Here is a 19187-nt window from a genome sequence, read left to right as displayed (position 1 = left end):
TAGAAAGTTGCTACAGTAACGCGGTACTGAAGCTCTATATAAGCAGGCTGACTGAGCCCTTCAGCTCAGCTCTGTTCTGGCCTCTGAATAAACAAGAGCTGTTTGAAGAATCGCTGTGTCGTCTGATATGTTCACCCACAACTTAACAAAAGGCACCCAGATAATCCTATCAGCGGTCCATAGCTCAGAGTAAGCCCTTTCAGCAAGAGCCAGAATTTGTTTTCACCCCCTGCAAAATTCAGCCAAAATTTGCGCCAGTGCATATAAATCAGCATATGCATGTTTTATGCAGATTTGTGTACCTGTGTCTTTGTAATGCCCCTGAACAGCTTCATGTCTGAGAGGGAAAGAAAGTTCTCTCTTTCTTTACAGCAGGTATAATTTTGTAAACCTCTGTCACACCCTTTGCCCTGACTTAGGCTGGAATCCTATACCTGTTTACTTGGGAATAATTTCCATAGGACTCAAACAGAATTGACTTCTGAGTAGATGTGCATAGGATTCCATTGCTTGTCATCTTTTTTCTTTTCTTTTTTATCTTAGGAGCCACCCAAAAGCCTGTTTGTTTTATCACTCATTTGTTTATACAAATTATATACAGCTTAATTTAAAAAAGAAATCTGTAAGTGATTCTCATGCTCCAGACCATGGATCATTTTAATTTCCCTTGTCCTGCTCAGACCTGCATTCATCACAACACACATATCCTACAAGGGAAAAAAAAGCAAACTTCTAAACTGGAACATATTCAGCAATCTTGCACAGGTTGCAAACCCTTGAACGCTCCTAAACTACCTTGTCAAAGGCACAGTCAGGGGGAATAAAATGATTTATTGGCCCACCATTTCATCACATATTTGTAGGTGCAAAAGAGGGGATTGGAAATTGCATTAGGGATTCCAAGAGAATGTGGAGAGTTATTCCCAATTTTATTAATGCAAAACCCTGAAATGTGGTGTTGTTGCTTCTGCCTGTAGCATTAACTCCCCCCCCCTTTCTGTAACACCTCTGGCGTTTTCCCTTCCCTGCACTCCCAACAAACTGCTTTGGACTTGTCTGAGCGATACTAAGGAACAGGGCAACTGAATCTGCTTGCAATGATGTCATTATTTTTGCAGTTCAACGGGATCCCTGGGAGGTGGTTCTGGACATAGGGCAAGGATAGAGTGTCTGCTTTGCATGTAGGTGGCCCCAGATTCAATAATAATAATAATAATAATAATAATAATAATAATAATAATTTATTATTTATACCCCGCCCATCTGGCTGTTTCCCCAGCCACTCTGGGCGGCTTCCAATCGAGTGTTAAAAACAATACAGCATTAAATATTAAAAGCTTCCCTAAACAGGGCTGCCTTCCAATGTCTTTTAAAGATAAGATAGCTGCTTATTTCCTTCACATCTGAAGGGAGGGCGTTCCACAGGGCAGGCGCCACTACCGAGAAGGCACTCTGGCATTTCACTGGCATTTCCAGGTACGAGTGGGTGAGAGCCCCATTTGACATCCTGGACAGACACTGTAAGCGCTGCAATGAATCAGAAGATGGACTCTCCTTCATTGGAGGTTTCCAACCAGAGGTTGGAAGGCCATCTGCCAGGGATTCTTTAGCAAAGGGGTTGTCCTTCATTGACCCCTGGAGGTTCCTTCCTGCTCTGTGACTGTGGTTGGTCTTTATATGAAACCCCTGCTTCCCTTGAGTGGGTGGTGACCTGCCTGCTCTTCTCCCTTGCAGATATTTTGCCTTCAGCACCCCCACTCAATGGACTCCTGCAACCACACGTTTCCTTGGAGAGCTCAGAGGAAGCTGAGCAGAAGCCTCCCGGATCGCAGCTCCTTCCTGCGTGGGAGTGGAGCACAGATTGGGTGGATGAGGTGGAAGCCAAGTATCCGCAGAAGGCTGAGAATTGGAACGCCATCCCGGAGCTGGGAAGGGGAAAGGCAATGGCAGTAGCAGCGCCGGGAGAAACCCAGCCACTCACTTCTGCCTTGCAGGGGATAAAGGGCAAGTGTTTTTTGTCTTTTATTTATTTATTTGGGAAAGTAGCCTTGGAGGCTGCAATCTGAAACAGAAGAGCAAATGAGAGTAGAGACAAACTCTTCCCCTTCCTTCTCTCTTTTTAAAATATACATTTTAATTGAATTTTTAACCTACCAGTTCCAACAGTCATACAACATAACTTCTCATCTTATACAATGTTTTTAGACTTCTGTCAACAGCTCTGATGATTTTCCATTCTTTATGACTTATTTTGCATTTCTTAATTTCTATATTACATTTTGTTGTTGTTTAGTCGTTTAGTCGTGTCCGACTCTTCATGACCCCATGGACCAGAGCACGCCAGGCACTTCTGTCTTCCACTGCCTCCCGCAGTTTGGTCAGGCTCATGTTTGTAGCTTCGAGAACACTGTCCAACCATCTTGTCCTCTGTTGTCCCCTTCTTCTTGTGCCCTAGTTCTCTTCATAGTCTTTCTTGCAATATTTCAAATAATCCACCTTACAAAACTTCTTGCAGTCCTATTAGTGTAATTTGTTCATCACAATTACTTTTCAAACAGTTCATATATTTATTCCAGTCTTCTAATTATCTCTGATCCCGCAGGTTTCGAATCCTTCCTGTTAATTTATCTAATTCTGCATAGTCCATCAACTTCATCCTCCATTCTTCTTTCGCCGGTAGTTCTTCTTGCTTCCATTCTTGCTGCTGTCATTGCATATAAAAACAACTTACAATCATGACTATTAATATCATCTCCTACAATGCCAAGTAAAAATGCTTCTGGTTTCTTAATAAATGTATATTTCAACATCTTTTTCATCTCATTATATATCATTCCCCAGAAGTTTTTCCACTTTTTTACATTCCCACCACGTATGATAAAAAGTGTTTTTTGTCATTTTCTTAATACCTGCATGTGGAGCAGATGTGGGATCCAGGGGCAAAAGAGGACCGGGCTCTCTGCACCTTTAACAGTTGCATTGAAGAATATATTTCACTAGATGCTGCTTGCATGACAAGCTGCACCTCCCAAGGTGACCCTCTCGTACACAGCCACCAAAGCAGAGGGGGGACGACGCTTCTGTCCTCCTGCAAGGGATGTTTTCCAGAACACATGCTTAGCTGCCTTACAGCTGATATCACAGGGGACTACAGGTGTGGGAAAGGTAGAAATGCAGCTGGATCAAATAACTTGCAGCAACACCTGCAGCCAAGCTGGTGCCCAACGTAATGCTCTGCTTTCCTTTGGACCGCATCAGTGAGGCTGAGAGGGAGGTCTCGTCATCTGGGCAGCCCAGGACCTCCATACTCTCTGTGCATGCTTGCTCCCCAGGGAGGTCACTTTGGTGTTGCTAATGCAGCGGTTTGGCTTCATCCCCTCCATTGTCTCTCGAGACAGACAGGTGCCAACAACAACAATGAATTGGGGGGGGGTGATCCCTGCACTGTGGTCTAAACCACTGAGCCTCTTGGGCTTGCCGATCAGAAGGTCGGCAGTTTGAATCCCCGCAACGGGGTAAGCTCCTGCCGCTTGGTCCCTGCTCCTGCCAACCTAGCAGTTTGAAAGCACACCAGTGCAAGTAGATAAATAGGTACCACTCTGGCAGGAAGGTCTTTCCATGCACTGCTCTGGCTTCGCCAGAAGCGGCTTAGTCATGCTGGCCACATGACCCGGAAAAACTGTCTGCGGAAGTGGACAAACGCCGGTTCCTTTGGCCTGTAAAGTGAGATGAGCGCTGCAACCCCAGTGCCATCTGCGACTGGACTTAACTGTCAGGGGTCCTTTACCTTTACCCTGCAAAAAGCCAGCTTGAAATCCCTATGCACCAGCTGATGCGCAGGGAGATTAATCCACCTTGGTCACTATCTTCCCTCCACCCACCCAGGCCAATTTTAACAGGTGGGTGGATCAACCCACCTGTCGATCACCTGACATTGTTATGACATCAGATGAGTGACAGATGGGTTGTCCCCCACACCTGTTGACATTGGCCTTTGGGATGGCAGGAGATAAAGATCTGGCCAACTGGGCCAAAATTGCTCCCCGCTCCTGTACTAAAGCTACAGACGTCCTTTCCCTTTTTGCATCTGGCTAGCCTGGGAGCAGGCCCAGCATCCAGATGTGGCATTGTTGGGCAGCTGCAGGGTCCTGGTAACCTACTCCCATCATCCCTGACCACTGGCTGTGGTGCTTGGAGCTGATGGGATTTGGAGGCTGACAACATCTGGAGGGCAAAACCTGGAGGCCCCCCACCAGTGGCGTAGCGTGGGTTCTTGGCACCCGGGGCAAGGCAAGTAATTTGCGCCCCCTAACCAGGGGCAAGGCAAGTAATTTGCACCCCCTAACCCATGGATTTTAGCACTCGAGTCTCTTCCGCCCCCCCAGATGTTGCGCCAGGTGCAGCAGGCCCCCCTGCACCCCCCACGCTACGCCACTGCTCCCACCACAAGTCTTCAGGACAGCCATCCGAAGGCTGGCGCGGGGAGAAGGTCTCTCCGCCCCACCGCCAGGCTTCGGAGGAGGTCCGAGGACAGTGGGGTTCCTGCTTCCTCGAGGAGGGCCGGCCAAACGCGCCCCCCAAAATGTTGCGCCAGGTGCGGCCAGCACCCCTGGCACCCCCCACGCTACGCCACTGCCCCCCACCCATGTCTCCAACCCTATCCTAGAGCAATCTTACATTGAGAGGATGGTGGGAAATGTAAATGGTGGCTGCCCCCCCGCCCAGCACTGATTCAGAGCACTGCTGCTGCCACAGTTCATAAATTTTCTGTGTTCTGCTTGGTTGTGCCAGAGGCTTGACTTCCGACTGGTAATTGTTCATCTAAGGCGATCCCAATCCGTCAAGTCAAGCTGACAGGGTGGGGAGGTGGACTTTGCCCTCTGGACCCTCAGTAATGTTGTTTGCACCCTAAAAGTCCTGACCTTCTGGAACTGAGCTGATGGAAGTCAGGCGGCAAGAAATTCAAGCTAAATAGGGAGGGCATTGTCATGTGGTTTGCTGGGGACAATAAACAGCAGGGGAAAAGAATGGTTCTCCTGATTTGCAGCGGCCTTGTCTGTACATTGCAAACAGGACATACGCAACTCTCTTGCCCAGGGTTGGCCAGCCCTTTGACACAAGAGATTCCTTTGCACTTACGAGTTGGGTAGATTAAACAGCCAGGATAGGAGGGAACTTTTCAACCCCTGGCAGCGCCGTGACTTGGTAAATCGCCACACCTGCCAAAATGCCCTTGGCCTCCTCAGCTACTCAAGATACACAGACTTTGTTAATTGCAAGAGGTCCCCCTGCCTGACCCAGATCTGAGAAACTGCTCTGCTGGCCAACATGAGAGCATCACACATGGTGATTTGGGCCATTGCAACTCCTGTACTTCAGCAAATTTGCTGCTTGTTTTGCAGATTTTGATGAAAGCCACCTGCTTTCGAAGGAATAGGGTGACACCTCCTCCCCATTCAACTGCCTATGTGGCTTCTCTCTTTTTGGGTGGGTGTGTCTTATAAATTGCCAGAGGTGCGGTGAATTGGGGCCAGTGTCTGCAGTCCATGACTGCTCCATGGTGGGGGCAGGGGTGCACAGAGAAGACCTATTGATTTCCAATGCTCTGACTGACTGATGGCCTCCCACACCTTTGCGCCTCAGCAAGCAAGGAAGAGAGATTCAATTAGTGATGGAAGTATCCCGTGCACCTTGCCCCCCCTGCCATATCCACTTTGGATCAGAGCCTCACACGGGAGAAAGCCTCACTCCCCAAGATAGCTCTGAGTGATGCCTCTCGTGGATCACAGCAAGCATCCATCAAAGGCATTTGGGGGTCGGAAGGCAGGTGCAAAAAAGAGCAGGCCAGGGCTGCTCCTATGTCTTCAAGAGTTGTGTTGTAGAGGGAAGGCGGACGAGGCTCATAGCTCAGTCCTGCAGCACCTGCCTTGCATCCCGAAGGTCCCAAATTCAATCCCTGGCATCTCCAGGTAGGGCTGGTAGAGAGGCCTGCCTGAAACCAGCCAGGATAGACAACATTGAGCAAGAGAGGCCAATTGGCCTGCCTCAGTCTAAGGCAGCTTCCTATATTCTTATGATAGGAATCTGCTGTACCTTTAATTAGCAGGGTCCACTGGAAATTCCTCCTGCACCTTTAATAATTGAGCCAAATAGGAGAATTGAGCAGGTGACAAGCTACATCTGCAGAAACTCCCTCTTTTGCATAACTGGCAGGAGTCCTGTCCTCGTTTTTGTTTGTTTGTTTCCAGCAGGCCATTGTATTCAGAGTTCACTGAGCCTCTCTGGCGTCCTTGAAGGAGAATAGTTGGATCATCAATAGAGAGCACTTGTCATATTACAAACTAAGTCACAGACCATGATCTATGTACTCTGGCAAGAAGGCCGAGACCTGCAGTGATACGTACTTATGACAGTGCTGGTGCTATACTGCTCTGCCTTTGTTCTTGGCAGTCTATACCACCGCGGGAGATCAGCCACTCATCAGAGGCAGCCGCCAATTAAGGCCAGGTTGGACAGCCTCTGGCTCGCCAGCAACATCTGGAGGGACAATGCCAGTGGCTTTCAACTAGTGTGCTGTGGCACCCTGGGGTGCCTTGAATGATGGACAGGGGTGCCATGGGCAACACTGGCCTCTGTTCCTCTTTCCTTCCCTCTGATGCCCTCTTGCGTCTCTGCCTCCCAAAGGCTTGCACAGCTGTTTGTTGCAGCAGCCCTGGTGATAAGCTCTCCCGGAGAATGGTGCTTTGGGGCTGGCCAGGGGGTGCTGGTTGACAGGAGCTGAGGCAAGTGGGTGAGGGAGTCAAGCCAGCCAGTACAACAGCCCCTGCTGTTGGGAATGGAAAGACTAGTGGGAGGTTGGGCAGGCAGGCAGGCACCATGCTGGCCTTTCTTGTGTTTGCTGTGTGCAAGGCCTGCCTGGGAGCTGAGTGCCTGGTGTTGAAGGGGAGACTTTCCAACATGCAGGCCCAGCAGCGCCTGCTGCCGCCGCCACTGCTGTCTCCCAAGGTAAGGTGCTAGCCTCACGTTCACCTTCGGCCATTCTCTGTTGGACCACTAAGGCTGGGGGGCATCCTCTTTCCAGACCCCTGTGGGGCAGTGTGAGGAGGCAGCTCTCCTTGGGGCAGAGGGGACAGCTCAGAGACTGGGGGCAGCAGCAGCAGCAGCAGCTGCCCAGAGGACTCCCAAGGAGAGGGAGAGGAGATGAGGCTGAGGGAACACTCCACAAGGGGGGGGGGTTGAAAAAGAGTGAGAGGCTGCCAGCTCTGCAGGCAAGGGGTGGCATAACTGGGCTCCTGAGCCCCACAGGGGTGCTGCAGAAAGAATGTAATTGGTCATGGGAGCTGTGGGCTCAAAAAGGTTGAAAACCTCTGGACAATGCAGTATTAGCGCCCATGGGCCCTGGCATGCACATGCTTAAACAGATGCTGACACATGTTTGTAGCTGCCCTCATTAACTGCCACTCTCTGGGCTGTCCTTAGCCTTCTCCCTGCAAGCCTTCAGGCCCCACACTCACTGCCAAGAGGACCGGTTGAAATAGTGTCCCCTTAGGTGCAGAAGCAGACATTTTGCATGGGGCAAGGAGTTCTGTTGAGGGGCCATAGCTTGGTTGAAGAGCATCTGCTCTTCATGTAGATGGTCCCAGTTCAAGCTCTGGCATCTCCAGTTAGGACTGGGACAGATCCCTCTATAGAGTGCCCTGCCAGTCAGTGTAGACAATATGGTGCTAGGTGAACCAATTCTGCCTAAGTCAGTTTCCTAAACTAATAGGTCTCTTACTGAGATTCTTCAGAAATTTGTTGGGGTTCGCAGAAGGCAGAGGAGGAATGAAACAGAGACTTCTCAGTAGAAGTTGTTTGAATAAAGAGCTGTTTCCGTGGAGTTAGCCCTTGAGTTTTCAACTTTTTCTGTTTTGCTGCTCCTGCTCCTATGCTCTTAACAACTCACAAGCCATACTGCACTTTAGATTATTATTTTTATCTGACATGGAGAAAAAACTTCATAATTTGTTGTTAAAGGCAGAGGTGCAAGGCCCATAAAAATGGGCAGTTCTAACCTTGCTTATACCAAAAGGCAGCAAGCTCTTTATTTGGATGTCTGCTTGTTGCACTGTTTGGATATTATTATTATTTTGCTTCTTTTCAGGGATGTGGGGGGGGGGGAGATGGCTCTTTTAGGATATGCTGAGCAAAAGCCCTGCTGTAGGAAAAGTGCCTTTGTTTGCACCAGAGGGAGGCCTGCCGGGCACACGCTTTTGACCGGCTCCAGTATGTGCACACAAGATTTCTCCCTTGGTTGTCAAAGCAACGGCTTCTGGCTTTGCCCAAATCTTCTGTGCCCCTGCCCTGGTGCGTCAGTATTGCCTGGAACAATATCCCTTTTTGTGCTTGAGCTACAGCCCCTCCCTGCCCCTTCCCCAAAGGACAGTAATAGCAACAGACTGTTTCTTTTCAGGTGCCTGCATGTCTGACTCAAGCAGCTATCCAGACAGAGAAGCTGGGTCCATCAAGGCTCCTCTGACAGCTACCCAGGACTCTGGGTCAGGATCCTTTGCCATTCCCAAGAGAGGAGAGGAACCGGTTGTGGAGAAGCTCGTCACGCCAAACAAAGGGGGTCGCTGAGAAGGCCGGAGAGCACATCTGAGTGTGGGGACAAAGGTGCATGAAACAGATCAAGGCAGGCCCCTCTTGCACTTCCTTGGAAAGGGGTCTGTCAGGATCAGAGAGGGATGGGGGAGACGTTCAATTCAGTTTGCATTGAGAGGAGGATTGATCAAATTCACACTTTTCAAAATGATACACAGGCCATAACCCAAACATCCTTTGAAATCTGCCCTTGTCCCGATTTTGCAATGCACTTCTCCAATCAATGTTTGCAAAATATGGCTAGATTATCGGAGAGGGTGCATGAAAAGGAATACATTAGCAAAAATAACATACCCCAAAAAGAATTATATTAGGGGAAATCGCCTGCAAAAAAAAAATGTACGTTAGTTAAAACTGCATTTCAAAAAGTGTTTATTAGGAGAAATTCGCATGCTGGTGAATTTTCACGAGGAATTGCAAATCGCTGGGAAAATGTGGAGAACAGAATTTAAGACTGGGAAAAATGAGGAACTGAGGGAACAAAAATTGACAGCTCCTTCATTCCCTAGCTCTAATCAGTATCTCTTCTTGGCCAGTAGACTTTCACCAATCTTGGCCTTTGTCAACAAACCCAAGCATATATTTGTAATCCCTTCTGGGAAGGAGAATTTCCATGGAAGTTCCTTGGAAGTCCTTGAGCCAGTTCTGCCTGCACGCCGTGGACCTTTGCAAAATTTCAGAAAGTCTCTTCTCATTCTAGCATCTCTCAGGGGGAGACAAACCCCTGTCTGAAACCCTGGACTGATGACAGCACTGAGTTCGAGGGATCAATGGCCTGGTTCTTTGAAACCTCCTCTTCTCACCTCAACCATAGCATTGTTCATAATATATGTGGAAGAAGGAACCTGCCCGTATCATGTTCACATTTTTTTTTAGCTTTGAGACTAGTTTGGACTATTGAGCATCATGCAGCCCTGTGCAAACTTAAGTGGGAGTAATCCTCATGGAACACAGCGAGACTTCCTTCTGAGTAAAAATGCACAGGATTCTGATGTCAGTGAGTCAGGCCTGGGATTCACCTTCTCTCATTTTATCCTTGGTGTTCCAGTGTATGTTTTTTGGGGGCGATAGGGAAAAAGATATCAGTTTACAATTTTTGAACTGGTCCTTCTATAGCCTGCCATGATGATCTGCAGTCCTGAGCAGATGATCTAGTGGTGCAATTGCATAATTTTAGACTGTGTTCCTAACACCCCTCCCCTCTTTCGACAGCAATATATATTACTTAACTTCAAAATGTGGTAAGCCAGCATTTAGGATTGATGCATTTAGGAGCCTTCCCGCTCCTGCAGCTGAATGGATCCTTGGACATCTGCCCCAAAGTCCTACCCGGATGGCACCACTGAGCTGAACGTATTTAGCTTTGCAACAGGAAAACCTTCACCTGCTGATTCTTGCATATTAAATGGACTATAAAGGGAGAGGAGCAAAGCCAGACCAGTGTTTTCTTCTCCTCCTTCTTCTCCTGGCCATATTGGCAACTCTTCAGAAGTCTGATCATCGCAGGAGCCTCTGAGGTGGAGATCAGTGTCAGGATAATGAAGAAAAACCCTCTGGGCCTTTTCTTCATTGGCTTCTCTCCCAGGATCCATCAGCCTCTGCCACCATCTGGGTTGCTGACTTGCAAGGACATTTCTACTGGGCAGGGGGGGCACTTTTTCTAATCTCCTACTTAACTATTGATTGCCAACCCTGTGGATTTTTAAAGTTTGGACTGAGGTCCCCACCACCACCGTCCCCATGCAGCCTGCAGTGGTTTCTGAGAGAGAGAGATAGAGAGAAAAAGAAAGAAAGAAAGAAAGAAAGAAAGAAAGAAAGAAAGAAAGAAAGAAAGAATCTTCAAAGTGGAGAAAATAGCAACTCGGTAATCATTTTAAACTTGGGCAGCCCTTTGTTGCTATCTCTGTTTTTACCTTCTTGCAGGAGAACTGTTTACGTCACTGCAAACATTTTCTTTCTTTCGCGTGTCTACTAATTGTGCCTGATGTGGCGCAGCTACTAACTTTTTCGTGTGTGTGTGTGTGGCCTTACTGTGTAAATAAATTGAAACATTTCCAAAAGGTGCAATCCATTTCATAGCATCACAGTGTTTCAAAGAGGCCATAGGTACGTGCCAGTTGTTTCCTTCTGTACATCCTTTACCTAAGAGGTATTTACAACTGACCAGGTTCAGGGACGCGGACTTATAAAAAATATTGGGGGGGCCGGGAAAGCTCGTGAAATGTAAATAAGCTCATGAATATGCAAATAAGCTCATGAATATGCAAATGAAGTGGCGCCGCCCCCTCGTGAGCGAATAGGGGAGAGCGTGCTGCTGCCTATTAATCAGCTCCGGAACAGCTGATATGCGGGAAACCTGGGGCTAGAGGCAGAAGCCCCCGCCCCCGGGGATTCCCCTGTTCTCGCGGGGGACGGCCGGGGCTCTCCAGCTAGGGCGCGCGGCTGGCTGGCTGGCTGGGGAGGGAGCAGGTGGGGAGGAGGCGGGGGACGGCAGCAAGGGCGCCCGAGATTATTGGGGGGGCTGAGCCCCCCCAAAAATTTTTTTGAGGGGGCTCAAGCCCCCTCAAGCCCCATGGAGTCGGCGCCTATGACCAGGTTGGGGTTGAGGGAAAGCAGGGGAGAAGTTGGTTCAGGGCAAGTCATCCCCAGAGGATGTGGGTGTCCATTTCCCAGACCATCCAACTGATAGAATTTAGCAAGGAGTGTACTTTAAGACATGGTAGCTGCTCAAAGAGACCCAAAAGTTCCATACAGGGGCTGGAAACCTCAGGTACAGGGCCGAATGCAGCTCTTTGTCTGGTCCTTAGACTTCTCCCCAGGCCACACCTCTCCCCAGTCCTACTGCCAGACTATAAAGTGTCCTTCAACTCTGCCTATTGCATGCATATTTGTGTGTGTGTGTGTGTGTGTGTGTGTGTACACACAGAAAGAGAGAGACCAAATCTGTCACCTAGTTTGTCACTAAATGGATATACACTATTTTATTTCATTTATTTACCGCCCTTGATCATAAGAACTCAGTGTGGTTCACAGAATAAAATACAGGAAAAAAACATGAAAATAAATAAAACAAATCAGCAAAACAAGAACCCTTGCTTCCCACATTTAACACATTTAAAAGGCTGCATAATATTAGTCAGTCAAAGGCCTGGTGGAAGAGCAACATTCAAAACCTGAAGGTGATTCGGAAACTTTGGCTAGTGCAGAATTCAGCAGCCAGGTTGCTCATCAGGGCAGGACTGTTTGAGCATATTAAAACGATCCTGGTCTGACTGCACTGGCTACCAATTAGATTCCGGGCCCAATTGAAGGCGCTGGTTTTGACCTATAAAGCCTTCATCAGCTCAGGACCACAATACCTCAAGCACTGCCTCTTTCCATATGAACACACCCGGACCCTGGGATCATCTTCTGAGGCCCTTCTTCGTGTGCCTCCTCCTCAAGAGGTCCAAAGGGTGGCAACACGAGAACAGGGCCTTCTCTGCAGTGGCTCCCCCATCTGTGGAATGCTCTCCCCAGGGAAGTTCGCCTGGAGCCTTCATTATACACCTGTAGGCACCAAGCAAAAACATTTCTTTTTAACCATGCTTTGGTTGTTTTGATTGACATCCTGTGTGGTGTTTTTTTTGGGGGGGTGTTATTGGGTTGTTTTTATTTTGATTATGTATTTGATTATGTCCTGAGACCTCTGGGTATAGGGCAGTATAATAATAATAATAATAATAATAATAATAATAATAATAATAGGTAAAAGGTAAAAGGCAAAGGACCCCTGGACGGTTAACTCCAGTCAAAGACGACTATGGGGTTGTGGCGTTCATTTCAGGCCAAGGGAGCCAGTGTTTGTCCACAGACAGCTTTCCAGGCCATATGGCCAGCATGACTAAACTTCTTCTGGTGCAATGGAACACTGTGATGGAAAGCAGAGCGCATAGAAATGCCATTTACCTTCCCACTGCAGCAGTACGTATTTATCTTCTTGCACTGGCATGCTTTCAAACTTCTGGGTTGGCAGAAGGTAGTACTGTGGAACCTTGGGTTGCGGACATATTCCGTGATGGAGGCACGTCCACAACCCGCAGCATTCGCATCCTGAAGCGCTGCATATGTGCAGACGCTGGTGTGATTTAGCGCTTCTGCGCATGCGCAAAGCGCGATTTACCACCTCTGCACATGCATGAGCGACAAAACCCGGAAGTAACCCGTTCTGCTACTTCCGGGTTTCCCGCAGTCCGCAGTCCGCAACCCGAAAACACGTAACCTGAAGCATCCGTAACATGAGGTATGACTGTAACAACAACAACGACCAGCACTTTGAATTGGGCCCGGAAACTAATTGGCAGTCAGTGCAGCCAGGCCAGGATCAGTGTAATATGTTCAAACAGGATTGGTGTAATATGTGTCATGCAGATACATTTCTGCATATCAGTAAAGATTCTAAACTGTTGGGGAGAACCCTCCTTTTGTATTAAGCAGCATTAATAAAACCTCTCTGAGTAAGGGGGGGATGATATCTCTCACTTATCCTGCTTAAATGGGAAATAAGAACATAGGAACATTAAGTGGAGCCTGCTGGAGGAGTCCAGTAGTCAAAGTGGCCACCCAGAAACCATGAAGCAGGACCTGAGCTCTGAAGCATTCTCCCCTCCTTCCGAGATTTGCTCCTTTCACCTTACCTCCAAATATATCTTGCTGGGGATCAGAACGGGGCTATTGCACTCAGGTCCTCTGGCTGGCCATGGTGGGAGCACAGGGTGTCAGGCTAGAGAGGCCTAGCAGAGCACTTAGGTTCTTAAATGTCATCATTAGGAAATACGGACCAGGTGGGTTCATAGGTTCCACCCGTACAGTTGCCCTGGCACCTCACTACAAGCCTTGGCCCTCGCCGAGCTCAACGCAGAAACCCAGAGGAGGTCGGGCTTTCGGTATTTTTGTATTCCGGTCAGACCCACAGCCTTCAGTGAGCCAAGAAAGGGTCAGGGAGTTAAGTGCTTGTGCTCAGTTTGAGAAGAGGGATGGATGATTTTATGGCCGCAATGATAATTTTATGAGCAGAGCTTTTGCTTCTTAAGACAAGCTAATTGGATTTGGTGTTTTCGGGACATTGGCTGAGCGGCGGGAGAGCTGGGCACGAAGTTCTGCCTCCGTGAGCAGCCTGGCCTAATTACTCAACTGCATCAATTACCATTAGGGGGGGACAAGGCACCATTTGCTTGGCCCATCACCGGTCCCCTTCTGCAGCATCTTCTTGGCTTATTGATGGCTGAGGGTTTCTCCTGCTTGCTGCTCTTGCAGAAAATGATATTGCTAAACCCTGAGCTGCCCACGTTGAGCCTGGATCTTGGAGAGCATTGAGGCAAAGAGACTGAGCAGGAAACCAGAATGTCCCTGGAGCAATTCTTACCTCTGCCACAGACTCAGAAGGGGGCCTCTAGCAAATATGGTTTTGCTTAGTCTCAGCCTCCTCACCTGTCATATTGGGATAACAGTACTGGCCTGCATTACAGCGTTGTTGCAATGATTACTGAGATCAAGGATGTCGAAAGTGGCACAAATGCATACCCTCCAACATTTCTCTGATGTAAATTGGGATGCCCTATTCCATAACAACAACAACAAAGGCTTTTTTATTTATACTCCATCCATCTGACTGGGTTTCTCCAGCCACTCTGGGCAGTTTCCAACATATATAAAAACATAATAAAACATTAAACATTAAAACATGTCCCTATACAGGGCTGAATTCATATGTGTCAGAGCTGCCTCAGGTCCCAGCTCACAAAGGACCAACGCCAGTTTCTCTTTATATACAGAAGTCTTTATTGAAGTCCATTTGTAGTTTCACAATACCGGCGCGCAGCCCTACGTCTGTAACTCTTAGACCATTGAAGCTCCCTCTGAGTCGGCCCCTCCCCGACACCAGTTTAAGATCCTTGCCTTGCTCCACCTCCTTCTTTGTTCCCTCTTCCGCTGGGTCCTCCTGCCCCCTGGGGTTTCGCCCTTCCTAGACTCTTCCGACGCTGATGATTCCCCGGATTGTTCCCCCTCCCTCCGGCGGGCTTTAGGACCTGGTTCCCAATCCGGGGGCTCAGCTGTCCCGCGCGCCTGTACATTTGAACTTGGCGTGCGCGCCCAGCTCCCAACCTTCCTTCTGATCGATACACTACTCCTGTCACTGCTCTCCTCCCCTTCCGGGAGGATAGCTGGTCCTGACCTCCCCTCCATTCCCCCTTTCTCCGATGGAGGCGCGGCCAGCCCTGACTCACCTCCTCTCCCTGCTGGAGGAGACGCTGCCCCCGACACACAGGAACCTTCCCCCCCCCCTGCTATGCTCTGGTGGGGAAGCTGGTCCTGATCTCCAGCTGCCGCTTTGGGAACCCCCGCTGGCCCCTTGTTTCTGGTGCGTCCCCCCTGGGACCCCCCTAGTCCTGACCACCGGCGCCCCCTTCTGGGAATCCTCTGATTCGCTGGAGAGGCTCATGGAATCCCTCGGATCACTGTCATCCTCCTCCCCACTGTCCTCAGTTTCTTCCCATTCGCTCTCCATCTCCTGTCTCCACTGTGCCTCTGTCCCTGAACCCCTGACAATATGTCTTCTAAAGGTTGTATCTTCTTATCTCCTTGGCTCGGGGGTCCCATAACTCCATACCCTCCATAAATTCTCTGATGAAAATAGGGACGTCCTAAGGATAAGCAGAATCAAAACAGAAATTGGGATGACTTCTGTAAATATGGGACTGTCCCTGGAGAATAGGTCTGTAAATGCTAAGTATTAAATGGTGCATAGAGCCTAGTTAAGGCTGCCATTGCCAGAAGTTATTCCAGGTACGATGGAACTTCAGTGAGCTTCCTCCTGCCTGCCTGTCCCCCCCCCCAAGGTTTGCTGGGGAACAAGCTTCCAGCGGAGTGAGCAGCAGCCTCCTGTTCCCCCACAATGTTCTGTAGCATTGGCAAGGTCACTGTCAGGGTTAGGCGTGGCTGGGCACTTGCTAAGGCCCACCCCTTTGCAGGCCGTAGACCAATGGATTAGCATACCCACATTTTATGCAAATTCGTGTGCTCTTTGCTTGCTCTGTGCCTACATGCATTTACTGACAAGGGCAGTGGAGACAAGATGCAGCTTTACTCCTCTTGAGATTTAACGTATTTTTCGCTCCATAAGACACACTTTTTTCCTCCTAAAAAGCAAGGGGAAATGTCTGTGTGTCTTGTGGAGTGAATGCTTATGGATGGCGGCGGGGTCCTGCTGCAGTCACGAGCGGAGGATCCATGGCTCCCCTTCCTTCCCTCCTCCGCGGCTCGCTTTGAAGCAGCAAAGCGGGAAAGGAGCCGCTTACACAGGTGTAAGTGGCTCCTGTCCAGCTTTGCTGCTTTAAAGCGAGCCATGGAGGAGGGAGGGATGGACAGGCTCTCCTTCCATCCCTTCTCCCTAGCTCAGCTCTCTTTAAAGCAGCAAAGTGGGAGAGGAGCCACTTACAGGAGAGGAGGCTGCTGGGGTTCCTGTGTTGGGTCCGTCCAGGGGCCTGCTGCCTCCCCACTCGTCGCTCCTTGAGTGCACACACTAAAGAAACATACAGCTCCTGTCCCTTTCCCTCTCCCTCTGATATACCGGTAGTTTATTAAATAGTTTAGTACAACATTTGATTCAGAATATTTTCCCCCCACCCTGTTTTCCTCCTCTAAAAACTAGGTGCATCGTATGGTCAGATGCGTCTTATGGAGCGAAAAAATGCGGTAATTTCCAGAGACCCTGAAGAGGCATCTGAATCCAGACAAATGACAAAGGCGCTCAAGAGCCGATTCGGTGACACAAACTTTAGGAAGGTGTTCCCAGAACCAGGACCAGTGCAAGAGATACGGTGCAATGGCCATAGCTCAGCCATAGCGCAACCATTCTGCATACAGGTCCCAGATTTACGTCCCCCAGCATCTCCATGCAAGGCTGGGGGAGACTCCCTATCTGAAGGAAGAGAAGGAACGTGGGGCAGGAGGAGAAGTCCCATTGCGCAGCTGGAAGTCCTTCTGTTGGCAGAGCATGCTAGGTGAATCTTGCCCATGACTCCCTTCCCCAAGAATCCTGGGAACTGGAGTTTACCCCTCACAATTTCCAGCTCTCTTAACAAGCTACAGTTCCCTGGATTCTTGGAGGGGAAGCCATGGGTAGATGTCTGAGCCCCACATGTCCAGAGACCTCTGGCATAAGAGGAAGTGGACACTCTACTGATGCAAGAGGGAGAAGGGCTATTAGCAGCCACTGACTTCCTGGTACCATTGCGACCTGGAGTCGCACAAGGCGAAACTCTCAGCGGCCTCTTGCCTTCCTTTTGCCAGGCATCCAGAGGATCTTGGCAGCGTTCGGGGGGCCCATCTGGTTTAATCAGGGAACTCCAGAGGGGTTTCCTGTTGGAGAGGGGTTAAATAAACACAGGCAGCTGCTTAGCAGAGAGCTTGGAAACCCAAACCTTTTGTGTTCATTAAGTGTGGCCAAGCCAACCGCCCCCCCCGGCCTCCCCAGTTTCCTTCTATGTATTACGTAAACATCCCTTCCATCCCAGAACAGAAGCTTAATGCAATCGCCGATGATGAGTTTAGCATCTGCAGGCAGGAAGAACTGTGAGCTCAGGAGATTCGTCTGTAGCATTTGGGACAGCTGCCATCCCAGGATGAAGTCAGCCACCATTTCTGTTGACTCTGCAATCGGCCACGTGGGATCAGAAGCTGGGGTCAGGCTGCGAGGCTGGGGTACCTTACGAATCTACACATCTATGATTCTATGATCTGTGTGAAGCAGCAGCCCAGGTAGAAGGGAGGGGGGGAGGATGCCTGCCCTTCAATGCACAGCTCACCTGGTCTCACCCCTACCATTTACGGATGCTCATGGTTAGACGAGGCAGAAAAACCTAATTGCATTGCAGTTTATATGCTTATTATATTATAATATTTACTACAGTTCTTGCAAGGAACTCAAGGTGGTGTACCTAGTCTTCCTCCTCCCCATTTTATCCTCACAGGTTAGGCTAAGAGGGAGTGACCGGCCTGAGGGTCCCCAAGTGAGCTTCATGGCTCATTTGGGATTTGAACCCTGGTCAGGACAAAAATCACAAAAAACGAATGAGAGAGCTACTTCTGAGCTCGAGAGGAGGGGGGTTGTGGGCCACCCCCTCCCACACACGCAGGGGCTGGTTTTAGCCCCAGCGAGAAGAGGGGATCCCCGGGCGTGTCTGCGACCCGGCCTGCCAATCGGCAGGCTGGGGAGGCGTGGCCTAGCCCATTTAAGGCCGGCTCGCCCGGGGACCGCCCTCTTTGCCCCGTTCCAGCTGCCCGGTTTTCTCATCCCACCCACCTTTTAGGCTTAGCTAGCTTTGACCTTGCTATGGACTCCGGTTGGTCGCCGCAAGGGGCCTGGTAGGAATTTTTCCAACTTGGCGCACTTCCAGCCTTTTGGTTTTTTCACCTATCTCGTAGCAAACATCACAACTTCTTCGGTATTGGCGGTTAGGTATTGGCAGGGGTAATTGTTATGCAAATGAAGGGGGGAAGGAAGCGCCATCACCTTCCCCCAAGGAAAAGGGTAGTCCGGTAAAGGACTCCGGGGGGCGTTGCCTTGTCCGAAACCTAGGGAGGTAAGGGCCTCCGGCACACCCCCGAGCGGTGACACCCATGGGATCCTAGTTGGCGTACTTCAACAGGACTCCCACGGCTGGTGGATAACCCTTCCCGGGCCCCATGCTGGGTAGTCGATAGGAGCCAATGCCTAAGGCCAATACCTTCCAATTCCTGTAATCAATAAAGTTGTGGCCTTTTTATGCCCATTAACCTTAAATAATGTGTCCGGTGTCTTCATTTCACTTGGGGGGGAAGGGTCTCGCCACGCAACGGTATTTGCTACCATTCTGGGTGTGTTTGTGTGTTTAGTTCGTGAATGTTACATAATTACCTTATCTTTTGCATTGTTTTCAACATCCCCCTTCCATTGAAATTAATTGCATAATGTGTGTGTTGGCCGTCGCAAGTTGAAGAGTTGTAGGTTTTAGCAGAAACCGAACTGTAGCGGAACAGAAACAGTGCGGATTGGAATGAACCCCAGATGGGACGGAAATCCCTGCCTCCTTACATCTCTAGCCCCAGACCAGTTATACAGTGACACCAGAGATCTCATGCCCAAGGACAGCAGAAACCTGGAGCTGCCCGCAATGGCCAGAAATGAGCATCTCCCACACTCTGTTAAGAGCCCTTCTCTCAATCACCCTCCCCAGCTTCCTCTCTCCACTCTGCAGCGCATGGCTTACTTGACCTGTATTACAGTGCTGCTTTGGCCTGGATGGTGCCTGACCTACAAATGCGTAGATACACACACACACACACACACACACACACACACACACACACAGCACGCAATGTTGTTGCACTGCTTATTAAAGCAGACTTTGGTGCAAGGAAAATAATTGAAGCCATAAATCCTGCTGCTTTCCAAACACCACTGCCCCTCTTTGCAGTAAGCTGAGGGGAAATCCTCTGCTTGCAGGGATGAAGGCTGGGATTAT

The 19187-nt window shown here is 49.4% G+C and overlaps 1 protein-coding gene across 6 annotated transcripts in view; it reads left to right on the top strand.

The window, feature by feature from the left end:
* Positions 1-10703, top strand: part of ROBO4 (roundabout guidance receptor 4) — a 102537-nt gene extending 91834 nt beyond the window's left edge. For 5 of the 6 annotated variants that reach the window (XM_082200260.1, XM_082200258.1, XM_082200255.1 and 2 more), the window contains 2 exons: positions 1735-2004; positions 8453-10703. In XM_082200260.1, the coding sequence (XP_082056386.1) occupies positions 1735-2004; positions 8453-8619 (437 nt within the window). In that variant the 3' untranslated portion in view covers positions 8620-10703. The remainder of the gene's footprint in view (positions 1-1734; positions 2005-8452) is intronic. The other variant, XM_082200256.1, reaches the window with a different exon arrangement.
* The last annotated feature ends 8484 nt before the right edge of the window (positions 10704-19187 follow it).

This window comes from Podarcis vaucheri (assembly GCF_965113315.1).
Source record: "Podarcis vaucheri genome assembly, chromosome: 15".
In the NCBI taxonomy this organism is placed as follows: domain Eukaryota; kingdom Metazoa; phylum Chordata; class Lepidosauria; order Squamata; family Lacertidae; genus Podarcis; species Podarcis vaucheri.
The sequence above is the reverse complement of the archived record's forward strand: the minus strand, read 5'-3'. Positions and strand labels throughout refer to the sequence as shown.